The 13,574-nt window shown below is 41.5% G+C and overlaps 1 protein-coding gene across 1 annotated transcript in view; it reads right to left on the bottom strand.

Moving 5' to 3' along the window:
• CHCHD6 (coiled-coil-helix-coiled-coil-helix domain containing 6) overlaps nucleotides 1-13,574 on the bottom strand; it is a 112,866-nt gene that overhangs the window by 32,332 nt on the left and 66,960 nt on the right. The window contains 1 exon segment of the mRNA XM_059856532.1: nucleotides 6,666-6,801. Coding sequence (XP_059712515.1) covers nucleotides 6,666-6,801 — 136 coding nt within the window.

Genomic DNA, 13,574 nt, shown 5'->3' with positions numbered 1-13,574 from the left:
TCCATACTAGATAAGCCTGACTGAATACAGGAAAACGCTGCCTAACACACCATATAGAGAACACAGAACCAAAAAAACATTTGATCCATATAGTCCCACTAATTTAAGCATAAAGAGAAATAAATTTTGAGAAGAAAAAGAGAGAATACAAAGACTGAAATTTTGATACCAAAACCTAATGAGACTTTTCAGATACAGCCACTCAAAGACCTCATTAGAGCATCAGGTCAGCAAAGATGTCTCATTCCTGATCAGCTAACTCTTATAGTATTTTATTGTAAAAGAATTTTAGACTATTTTTAAACACTTTAAGGCAAACCAGGTTTTAAAACAAGAACTGTAGCAAGACCACATTTTAGAAGCAACAAAATGCCAAATAATTCAACTTCAGAAATTGTAGAAGTCATACTGACTTCTTTCCCTCTTTTACAGAAGTTGCTTTCAAAATCATCTGTAAAACATACATATTTAGATTAACTTTACCTGTAAATATATCTGAAATCAGAACCATCAAGCAAGAAATTAGACTCAAAAGCAATTATGCCTCACTGTAACAATGTCAAAACCTCCAAACAAACAAAAACCAGGCAACAACAAAGAAATATGCACAGGAACTGGGTGTTGAATTGTTAGAAAACAGACTGTTTATGAGAAGAGAAATGCAGTCAGAAGTCCTCCTTCCAAACCAGGTAATAGATACAAGAACCTCATATGTGAAGATGATATAGCATATGGACTGTGTCACTGAAAGAGGAGCCCTGGAGCACAGCCAAGTGAATTTTAAACTTATTTCTGCTCATTTTATTCAAAAATTAAAAACCAGAGGTGGTTTGGGCTTTATAGGGACTACAAAGAGCAGACAGAGAGAAGAATTTGTTCATGTGGGTTAATAAGTGCTCACAACACACCCAGCTGTGGGGAACATCAGAGCTTCATGAAGTGCTGAAATACAGAGTAAATAAAGAACTTATGCCTCCAGTTTCATAAATACCAGGTACAGGCAGCAGGCATTTCCATTTTAAGTAGGCCAGCATTTACTCTGGAACATGCCTCATATATTAAGATGGTGCTTTATGTCCTTTCAGGCAGCTCTATATTTTTAGTTTATCCACCAGTGAACTCTTGAGGATATGAAGCATTATGTACAGACCCAAGACTCACCAGAACCTACAACTGCTGCCTTGAAAATCAAAACAGTAACTTCATAATGAGAAGCAAAATATGGATCCTCTTCACCTTTGTAAGTACCAGGTCAGGGTATGCCTGGGTACAGTTAATCCACTGCTCCTCTGTGTTTATGACTAAACAAACAGCAGCTGCCTGCAGCTTGCAGCTCTCCCCCAACTCCCTTGTGGGGGCCATTTATTGAGTCATAAACTCCTCTGATAGTGTTATCACCACAGCATTTGCACAAATACAGGTTGAAAGAAAGAAAGATTAAAAACAAAAAAAGATAATTTCCTTTAGAGAGAAGGCAAGACAAAGCCTTTACAGATATGTTTGCTTTGAGCAAGGACTGACTGACAAGAGGGAGGCACGACAGCTGTGTACCTGGCTGAGGATGGCTGGGCACAGCATCCTCCAGACAGGAAACACACAGATTCATCTGAAACTACAAACCTGAATTCCAGAAAGCTCAAACAACCCTAAAGCCTTTCAAGTTAGATATATTGTATTTCAAGCAGCATACCATGTGATAGATCATTTCCATGAGGCTTCAACAGCCAAGATCTAGCTCTGCAGAATCCCAGGGGGAAGAGGAGTCCTGGCATTTCTAGAGTACAGATACAGACCCTGCTATAACTGGTCCAGACTTTCTTTCTCCAGCCACACACACTGACTGTTCCTCTCTATCCTGATAAGTACACAACCTGCTGTAAAGTACCCTGAAATTCACCAGAATGAAAACAACACTTTAGCAAAAGCCTGATGATCCAGAATGATCAGATACCTGCAGTGCAGCCCATGGCATCCAACTCTGTTTCTCTTTAGCAGAGAGAGATCCAAGCTGAAGAAATTAAAGCTCTCAGCAGGCCACGCTTCAGCAGGATCAAGAGTACTTGAGCAAAACTGCTCCAACAGGATGGGAACTGCAGAAATACCTGCAGCATCCTCTCAGCAATCTAAGTCCCTGACCACAAATTAGAGACAAACTTCCAGCAGAGGTCTAATGCTTTGCTTTGTGTGCCAGAAGGGAACTGGGCTTTCACAGAGATCACTTGGAAATATAAACGCAATAAATTGACCATATTCCTTTTTATTATAGTCAAGGGCAAAGCAGAATACAGACAACTCATGGTTATGTTAAAAGTCTCCCTTCACTGGAATTCAGTCAATCAGTATTTAGCAAGGGCTTGTTTGCACACAGCAGAGTGACTCACAGTAAATGTGTGTGAAGTTTCCCTGCACTTTCATTACAAACCCTGAATGTTCATATACAGACAAACTCACCAGCTTATTGCATTGTAATTTCCTTACATAGACAAGCCCTAAAGCCTTGAAAGAGGTAGGTTTACCTTTGTCTGTTATGAATAGTAGATTTGTGAGAAGCTGGACACAGAAGAGGAAGGAAGAGTGCAGGATTATGAATGGCTCCTAGCTCAATGTATATAGCTCCTACTGACAAGGGAAAACACATGTCTGAGTACATGGCTCCTGCTAGCTTGGTTTGGCCAGGAGCTAGTGCACAAAAATTTCACCTTGGTCCTTCTGTGGAAGACAAGCACCTAGAGACAGTAAGGAAACCCCTGAAAAGAAGGAATACATGCTCTTTGCTAACAGACATTTTTCTGCACACAGTTGCAGGAAGCAGGTTCTGTTTGAAATCCCAAATCACATTAATATATGGTCACTGGAGGCCTCATTTTCCAAGTGGCAGCTGGCTGGAGATTCCCTGGTATAACCACCAATTACGTAACAAAGTAACCAACCAAAATTCGCCTTCAATTCACATTTGCTATTGGTGTGAACAGAATGCAAGGGCAGCAGAATGGGTCACAAACACTCTGAAAAGCTTGCATGTGAGTGCATATTTGCACGGGGGAGGGAAGCAATTCACTAATAGGACTCGGACTTTTTAAAGCAAAATCATTTGTTTTCCCCTTCCATCTGGACCCAAACTAAGAAATTACGCAGATTTCCACTGCCCACAATCTTTTTCCTTCCACACCCCCTTCTCACTGGCACGAGATAAAACCTTGGGGAAACAGAAGCAGCAATTTTCAATTCTCATTATCTAACGACAGCAGTAGCTCTTGGTGAAACTTGCGGTCAATAAACTACAGGCAATTTTGAAAGACACAATGGGAACTGCCCCTCCTACAGCTGTCCCATTATCCCAGCTTTTATTAGATTTAAAGCCAGCGATTTTTATGCTGCAGCTCAAGTTCTGAAGAGCCATGGAAACAGACCACCAGAAAAGATAAAACACTCCTAAATTAAACAGGAGCTGTCACAGTAACATCCTCTGAAGTCAGAGAACTTCCACATAAGCAAAGCATGGGATGCAGGAAGGAACCCAGAGCCTAAAGGGGCTGATGAGTCAACACTCAGCACAGTGATGCTGCACTGAGTCAACAGTGACGTGCCCAAAACTCAACATTCAGGGTGGTATCAATGGAAAAGCTCATGAGCAGGCCGGGCAGGGCAAGTTGAAAGGATACTGGCTACAAAGGCAGACAACCAGAGCAGGATCCTGCTCCCATAACCACAAGCATCCCAGAACAGGCACCAGCTTTGTAGTCTGTGCTCTGGATGTACCTCCCAAGAGGCAGAGGGAAATACTCGTCTCTGGCTGGCAATTCAGCTGGCCTGTTTCAGATGACTTTTTAGAATCAGATGCATCACACTCCACATATGCTTATTTCTCCCTGTTGACTACAAGAGATGGCCCAATAGCCAGAAAATATACAAAACAGGTAACAATAGCTATATCTCTATCATGCACCACAATAAAGTAACCTCTTCTAGGAAGAGGAGCTGTACAGAAAGCCAATAGAAAATCAATTTTAAAACTCATTGAATGATTACCTAACATATTTGGTCATGAGGAAGAAATAACTGAGGGTATATCTCAACTCCTGGCTCAGAAATTTGTACAACAGGCAAAGGGAAATGGGTGTCCAAAGGAATGGTCTCAAACAAACACAGTAAAGGGGAAGAGGCAAAGAATTATTCTCATCCACTGTAAGCTGTAATTTTCAATCTAGAAATCTAGAGCTGGCTTTCTCTGAGTCTAATGTGTACCATGCCCTGCAGACATTTTTACCAGCCATCAAAAGGAACTTGCAGAGAAGCAGATGCTTCATTAAAGAATATTCAGCAAGCCTTATAAAATCCTTAGTAAAAAGCAAATGAACAAATCACCACCATGCAAGTGAGAGGAAGTCACACATCCAACTTTGATTACATTTCCTCCTGCACTGGAAAACAAATAGTGTTTTTTTAAAAAAAAGGTAAAAAATACAGAAGAAATGAAGAGATTCTGGCCTTTCTTTTCCACATACCTCCAACCTGAATTTCCTGAAAGAGGAATGCGTGAGACAAAGCCATTTGGTATAAGATGCTAATTTAGACTTAAAGAAAAATAACAGCTTAAAAAGGGGAAGGGAGGAGGGAGTTTTAATCCTACATGATAAAACAACAGCTTGTGATTGCTACATGTATCTCAGGAGTCAGAAGAGTCAGTAAGAGCAGTGAGGCAAATTGTCAGGGAATTGATCTGTCCTGGGACAAAAGGAAACTACAGAAGACATATTGCCTTACAAAGGTTGCATTTGAATTTGTACTTGCAGAACCCTCTACTGCCTACCTCTAGCTGCAAGGCGTTAGTTACCTATTCCTTAGTCTCTCAAGCCCCTTCTTAAAACATGGCAAGATTTTCTGCCACATTGTCATCATCCACAACAAATTAATGTCCTGTGCACTTCTCCTTCCAGGTAGTTTCTAATAATGGTGGGGAAAAAAAATTCTGAACTTCACTGAAGACTCTGGGAATGAAGACAACCAGACAACCCCACCTTTTGGTTTATAAAGCAAGCCTACCAAAACCTCCACCAAATTCAAAAAAGATACAAGTTATTAGGATCTTTCACTGCCCTCTGCTGTTACCAACCATTTAGCTTCCAATTCACTCTTTAATAATGTTGGGCTGGGGCTCAGGGCTGGCAGCATCCCAGCCCCTTTCTCAGGCGGGCTGGAGCCGCAGCTTGCAAATATGCTGAAGTTTAATGCAATCTGTCTTCCTTGGTAATCACATTCTGCCTGCACTGCATGCAATAAAGATGTATTGGTAAATGCATTTGCTAAAGATATACTCCACTGAAAAGGCTACAAGCCTGATTTAGAGGAGGTAAGGAGGATAACAGAGGCTGGCAATAGATGCACCAGTGCTCTGCACACAGCAACCAGGGGCATGGATTGTGCAGCAGCAGCACAGGCACCACTTTAAAGCTGAGGAAGAAAAAGAAACCACATGTTTTGGGAGCTGGGGACTTTAGAGATATCAGAGAAAAGCCCTTTCCCTGGCAGCTTTAACCTTGCTGATTTGCAGACATACAAAGACCTTCTTTGTAAACAGGAAGGAAAAAAATTCCACTAGGACTAGCAACAACATTTGGTCTAATATATCCTGACAATTTTCCCATCTCCTTCTGTCGGGCTTCTTCTGGGAGCCGGCTGGCAGCTTGTTTCATGTTATACTTAAATCAGGCATACAGCTTCCCCTCACAATGCTAATGCAGAGAAAGACTGCTTCCATGAAATATCCACCTCTCCCCCACCTTTTGCTTTAGTAATCCCATGAGAGGAGTCTCAATTTTCTATTTCCATCCTTTTCCACACATCCCCTTTACTATATTCTCAGCACCTTTTAGAGAATTTTCTACTGTCAAAAAAACCCCAAAAAACAAAACAGAAAAGCCTGCCCTTGAGGGACACCTGACCCACTGAATTCTCTCATGGCCCAGGACCATACCCTAGTTGTAATGTCCAAATACTTCATTTTCTTTTCCCCTTCACTTGTTTCAATAGCCAGAAATTCTTCCAAGGTACTGAGCAGCCACTGTCCTAAGGCATCAACAGAACCTACTGGGACCCTGCATCTCAGAAGGAAGAGCCATAAGGCTTCCTGGCTTCCCACACAAGATGAAGAGTTTTTAGGAGTATGGAATTTTCTTAACAGACAGCAGCTTTGCCCAGTACAAAACCTTTCCCCATGCAGCAATGAAAAGAAGCAAGACCTCCAACTGCAAAGTCCATTAACAGGAGATGTTTATCCTGGGTTTATCTTCCTATCTATAAGAGCTTGTTGAAAATGTTGCAGATATTGCCAAAGGATTTACTTAGCATTTGCAGTATACAACATCCAAGAAGGTAAAACTAGGGAAAATCATTGACTGACTTTGAAACCTGGGAGCACTGGTCCTTCTGTTGTGGTGGCAGATTGGTACAACAGGACTCCCTGACAGGAATGAAGTTGGGACACGCTGAGTGACTAGAAAATGTGGAATGAATGTGGGAAAACGGATCCCAAGGAAGATCTGTCTCCTATGAAGATTGCAATTTGACTAACAGATACCACAGCTCTCAAAAACACTTCTCAGAAGATAGCACCATGCAAAACAAGACAGCAAAGCCAGCCAGTACAACAGAGAAGCTTTTGTTACCTTCTGAGCTGCACTAACACAGCGCTGATATTCCTTCGCCAGCTCCGAGCATTTGAGCACTTCACGTTTGTTTTCTTGGTAGCACTTCAGGATTTCAGACTGCAGGTTTGCACAGACAGGATCAGCATTCCTCCTCCTGCAGGGAAAACAAGCACAGAATGAAGTGTGAAGAGGAGTTTTCAACCACTTACTACCACTCTGCCAGCAACACACATACTAATTTTATGCTGGAGTCATGTAGTTCTAATAGAGAAACTGGTGGGAGCACCAATCACCAAAGTGGGTCAAATGACCAACAGGGTACTTCAACTGAAAAATCCAGGGTACTTAGCAAAAAGAAGGAACATGATCTTTCTTAGCTGGTGTAGAAGGCCATTTCACCCTTATACAAAACATCATCTCTCCTCTGCATTGAGGAGGAAAAAAATCCCCAAGTCCAAGAGTTTCAATGATTTTCTCAACTCACACTGGAAATATTTGGCAGAACTCAAGAAATCCTGGCTGGGCCTGCACCAGATCTGTAACAGTCTGACTAGGAACTGAACAGACTTGTTGAATGAGTCACCTCAATCTATTGAATTCTCATCTATTTAAACAGTACAAGAAATCCAGCATGGTTGGAAGCACTGCAATTCTCCCAGTGACTGGAAAAAACCCCAGAATAATAGCAAGACCAGATATCTGCTTCTTTGTAGTTCTGCAGAAATTAGTATTCATACTCAGTAAATGGCATTGACAGCTACCCAGGAACAATTAAGGATGATGTTCTTTTACTCTAATGTGCATGTGTACATATGGCACATCATCAGCAACAGTACCAATAAAGGGGAAGGTCGTTGTAAAACAATCCCAGCAACAATGGCACAAACACAGTAATGACAGTGACATCAGCTGCACAGACAGGCAGACACAAATTGCAGGCACTCACAGCACCATGGCCATGGTATGTTTTACCAGAGAGTAAGAGAACATATGCTTAGGTGTAGCAATCCTCAGATGTCGTCTCCTGAACCATAAATCCATTTAATTCCTCGCATTTCCTGCTCCAATATGCTTAGAGATCTGTGCCCAAATATCAAACACACCCCTTCCTTCCAAAGCACTTGATGCTACAGGCAGATATTAATGCCATGCTATGATGTATTCATTTCCACAGTAACAACAGGCACTCATTCAGCAAAAAAAAGCTTCATAGCAAGACAGAGAGAGGGAAAACATGACCTGTCCCTGGGCATGTCACAGTCTCTCAGGTGGAAGAGACTTCTAAGAAACATGTCATCTTAAACCAAAATCTAAATGCTTTTGGAGAGCTCAGATATGAGTTTCCAAATCATGCACATCTGTGTAAGGTGCTCAGGAAAGAAGGGAAGGACCAAAAGAAAAACAATTTTGTCTTTTCCATATCAGCAACCTGGGCACACTCTCACAATAATTTGGTTGAGATATAGTCTAATTGATACTTTTTCAGTCCTCAGTCTTACTGCCAACATACATGGAGAGAGTAGGAAAAATTTATCAGTATGACAGCCACACTACAACACTGAGATTTGGACCAGAAATCAGCAAGGATACTATACAGGCTTCTTTTCCTACCTCTTCACTAATCTCACAGCTTTTAGAAGAAACTTATTCCATGCACAGTCCCTAAGGGTTAGTGTTCATTTTTAATTTCTATGTTATATAGCAAATCACCTTTAAAGCCTTGAAAATCCATATTCTTAAAAAAAAAAAAATCTTCAAATTTTGGGATAGAAAAGAACCTAGAGAGAGCTTCAGAAACTCATAATGTTGGCATTTTGCTTTGTCACTAACTTTAATATCACTCTAATCAAATCAGTGAGACTGTGGAAATGATACCAAACAATACCAGGTCAGGAAATACCACCAAATCCCTCAATTCATTGAAAAAGTTAAGACTTTTAAAATTAGTTTTTTTTAAACTCAGTGATGTTAAACTGAAGGGCATTTTGTAATTTCAGTAGAGAAACCTGGAAGAGCTAAAAGGTACAGCACACAACAAACCAGTTTGTATTAATCTGAACTGAACAAGGTACAAATATCATAGAAATATTTAGAGGTTGTCATTGTCAGCAGGGAGAGCTACAGGAATTGTTTTGCTTTAGATCACTGTCCTTCCTATGGTATCAGTCTTCACTGCCTAGAATAATTATGAAGTTAGGACCCCCCGGTGGGCTCAGACAGTGCTGCAAAGTCTGTGGCCCTCTTCCTTAACAGACCCCTTGGTGCTCAGCCCACAGGGCTATTTAAAAGCCACACAGTGGTGAGCAAGAAGCCACAAAAAAAGAGTATTGTTGCCCAAAGCCTACCAGAGGCAGGGGATCAATCAGCACAGACCAGTATGCATTGCCCAGCAAGTATTTAAACCAGCATTCCTACACACCACTTCCCACAACACAGGGAGGATTTATGTGGTACCATGTACCCAAAATAACAAGATTATTCTTCTTTATTTCCTCAAAACAAAACCTCAAGCTGTGGTTATGCATCAATTGCACCAGCTTCTCAAAACAGATTTAGAGACACTAATCAACAAATTGCAAAGTTGATTTAGGTAATTATCAATACAAGGTACTGTGGAATCTGGGAGTACACAAGTTATCCACATCCAGCAGATTAGTTCTGGTACCCATCTGGACTGGAAAGAGGTACCTGAAGTGCTCTGGTGAACAGCTGCCTGAGATACTCTCCTCCCTGCACAGCAACCACAATGCCTGCCCAGTTTGAATCAAGGGGGTGCCACTCTCCTGCTCACATTAACACTCAGCTTCAGGTTGCAGTGCTTGCACACTGGGAGAACTGCAGCCCTGTGCACAGACAACAGCTGCACCTTACAGGTGTCTGACTTTCCTCATGCATTTCTGAGACAAAAAGGAATTAAAGCAGCAGCATCCAACTACAAACACATGTGTAGAATACAATGACATTGTGGGTTAGTTCCAGAAGAGGTGGACTTTCATCAACTATCTCCCTTCACCCTCAGCCTAGCTCAAGGCTGTTGACACTAACTAATCTCTAGGAGAATTCATCTTCTGGACACCTGATCACACTGCTCCTGATGTGTCATTGAGGGTGTTTACTATTATTTCTCATATAAGTGAAAAGGAAAATGGTGGAAAAGGGATGAGGTTTCTATATACAACTAGCAGAAGCCTTGTATGCTTCGACCTTTCTCCTAAAGTGGGTCAAACTTTTAAGCATATGTCACCACCAAATGAGGTAGACAGTTGGTCTCTGTCTAAAATAAAATATCCTGCAACTGCTACAACTATTATCAAAACAGGTGTAAGAGGCTCATTTACAGCTGTGAGGGAAAAGGCAGGAGAGAAAGGCCGGGCTGGGAAGTGACAGCACAATATCTGCAGATGGAAGTATGGAAGACAAGCTCTTACAATACTTTGGAAATAAATACATGCAGGACATACAGAACATGAAAGATTAAATCAATAAAACACACTCTCATCTGTTTAAAGGAGGAGGAAAGGAGGAAGGATGACAGGTTGGAAAAAGTAAAAGATGGATTTAGAAACAAAATTCATTAGCAGTGCCTCCCCTATCACAGAGAGGAAAGAAACCTTTGCCTTGTCAGTGTGCAATGGGCAGGAAGGCTACATACACATGAAATCTGGGATTTCAGAACTTCCCCTCCCATGGAGAGATTTAAATCAGGTCTTTGTCTAGAAAAGAAGGGAGAGGTTTTCTTAAAATGAAACAAAGGGCATCCTTCTCTCTACTATCCCTTGAGGTAAGGCAGAATGAGCACTATCTTGCTGCATTTTGACACCGAGAGTTACCAAATCCTTTCTATCACTGTGAATTCCCCTTACTTTATTTAATAAATGAAATCTCATCAACTTATCCTTCTTCTATTATCACTGCTGACATCAATCTGATAATATTGGCTTGGCGTGGAATGGTGCTATTATATGTCCTCTTGATATTTAATTTAAGAGAAACGTCTGCAGTGGGGTGAATATGTGAAGCAAGCTTTTTATTACTGGCAGCAGTAAGGACGCTGGGAGTGAATTAGACATTCATCTTAGTCAGGGCCAATCTAGTGGCTCAGAAGAGGTTTTCTTCTTAACCCTCTCCTAACTGTTCAATAGCAGCAGGTAACAGCTGCTTCAGTCAATAACTGCATTCATTTGTCTTGGCAAATTCATTCCTACATGGATATAAACCCCATGAAGAAGTACAAAGTGTCTGGGAGGTTAAAGCAAGGTACTTTGAGAATTTCTATCATAAGCACTGCACTAGAAGGAGAAGTGCCGGTCTCAATGTCCATCAATTCATCAAGAAGCACCAGTTTCCAAAGACAAACACCCCAACTCACTGCAAAAAGCAATTAAGGCCACATCATCAGGATACAGACCCAGAGACAGAAGGTTTCAAACACAGCACTGTGGCTACTACTCAGGTGCTGCTAACAGGTTCCCTTTTTAAAGAATTACAGACTCAGTATTGGAAAGCAAGGGAAAGCTGGAAAAGGTCAATGTATTTGCTGGTCCTTCCACCCAGCTGAAGATCAGCTACCCAAGCAGAGATGCAACTTCAGTGCTTTAGGAATTGGCAGCTCTTTAGCCTTGTGCAATATCAGTAACTCCACAGTGAGTAACACACCATCACTTGGCTTTACTGGGAAGAACAGCAATTCCAGATGGAGTTAAGAGCAAGATCTTCTTTTTACATTTTACTCTGGGAAACCATTCAAGCTGAACAAAAAAACTCAAGACAGAAGCTGATGGTTTCTAAACTCAGACACTTCAATACCTCTGCTCAAAAACTGACAAACAAAGACACACAAGGTCTCTCATAAGCCAACTTAAAAGTAGGTGGCTCCAGCACACAGCTGCAAGCAGAAACCTAAATGGGCCAGCAACCTGGAATTTCATGTGGGCCACAAAATCCAGTGACTGGATTAGCTGCTTTCTGCTGCATTATTTGACTAAGACCAGTGTCTGAACCAACTTGAGCAAGCCACATTAGTCACCAGAGTCACTGGAGCAGAGACAGTCCCAGACACCAACAATGAGATGCATGGGCAGCACTGCCAGTAAATCCTAGGGCACAAAGCAGCAGTTTCTGCATGTTGGGAAGGAATCAGACTCGTTGTATAGCTGCTTAGTGTGTTTATATATCCAGGGTCCATTACACACGTTTCAGACTAAGCTCAGTGATGCTTTGGTCACATAAATGTGGTGTGCTGCCAGGCTGCACTGTACATATATAAAACCCAATAGGTGGTTAACTGACCTGTAAAACTGCATCCTCCCTTGGGTAGCAGTTGGCTCTGATAGCTTCTCTAACATGTCAGAAAAAATTACTCCAGACAGATGCAATACACAGCACATAGAAAGGTTTCATTCTCTCTCATTATTGCATCCTTGACATTTACAGCAGAAAATTAAACACAATTGAAGCATTTCATTCACATATAACAAACTCATCAGCACAGAACAAACAGCCAGGCAAGCTAACTTTCAGCACAGGATGCTGCACTATCACAAAGCACTGTGCCCTCACTACAAGCTATGGGATTCCCTGATCCTGCACATCAGCTTGATAACGTGGTTTGAATGGAAGAGGTAAGAGCTGTGTTACAGCTGTGTGGCAAGGGAAATAAGAGATGGAAGAACCTTAATAGATTATCCAAATGTCTACTAAAAAATCAGTAATGTTTAAGCTACATAATCTAGCACAGTGTAAACGAACTGCATGTCTCATGAGGCTAAACTAATATGATCAGGAAGGAAGTATTTCTGATCAGCTTCAAGTACTCAAAACACTGCTCATCAGGCTTTGCCACTGATCCAGGTGGAATAGAAAGCTTGCAGAAGTAACACACAGTTTAGAACAAGAGGGGACAAACTAAAAGAAAAGGTGAAACCTCATGACAATTTTCAGAAGAACAGGGGTGCTACCCCCAAATTTCAGCTGAAGCTGCTGTATTCCTGTCTAAATCCTTCTCACATGCCTTGTGACACTGTCAGCAGCACACTCCTGCACACCTGTGGTTATTTCCCCTCTCTCTTTCTCCTCTTGACAGCTGCATTTTAATAACAGGTCACCCCACTCTGTTTTTCCATACGTTGTTCATGAAGTGCCAAATGAACGAATATTTTAAAGTACTGTGAGTTTCTGGGTGACTCTGTGATCCTACAGAATTTGCCACTCAAGTACTTCCCAACCTCAATTCCTGTTTTGACAGCTTGTTTGAAACTGACACCCAATTTCCCACTGGAGTTCATGCACTCACTGCACCCTTGTTCTTCCCAGGACAGATACCTCCAATCTTTCCAATCACAGACAGGCAGAAGCTGTTCTGAAATCTTCTTCTGTGTAAGTAATTCGATTCTATCACTGAGAACAAAAGTTACCACAGAAGTCCAAGTCTCAAATGTCAGCCACTTGCTGTGTCACTGTACTGCATTCAGCAGAAACAGCCTGTGCCAACCACATTTCATTCACCAAACAAAAAAACAAATATAAAAACAAACATACAAAACCCCCAAACTCTAGAACATACAGATTGATGTTGAAAGTGACTAAAATCTAGCAGTTTTCTGTAACAACTTCTAATTTTGGAAATCAACAACAACTTCTTCATTTCCGTCATGAAATTGATGCAAAGAGATTGTGTGACCCATGCAACGCTGGTTCCAGCTCTCCATCTGACTTATTCCAGTGTGTCACAACCTCCCCTGTCCTCCTACATGGTTTATCCCCACACACAAGTGGTCATTTCCCATTTGATCAATGGGTCATCCTGACAGACTTTCACTTATACTTTATTGTGTTCTGCCAACTGCAGTTTCAACCAAATTTAACTGGATTCCTTAGACCCCATAAGCTGTGGGTCTCTGGGGGAACAGAAGGGTAGCAATTAGCAAA

This window comes from Haemorhous mexicanus, chromosome 11, assembly GCF_027477595.1.
Source record: "Haemorhous mexicanus isolate bHaeMex1 chromosome 11, bHaeMex1.pri, whole genome shotgun sequence".
NCBI classification, from domain to species: Eukaryota; Metazoa; Chordata; class Aves; order Passeriformes; family Fringillidae; genus Haemorhous; species Haemorhous mexicanus.
Note: the sequence above shows the minus strand (reverse complement) of the source record. Positions and strands in the feature narration are given on the sequence as shown.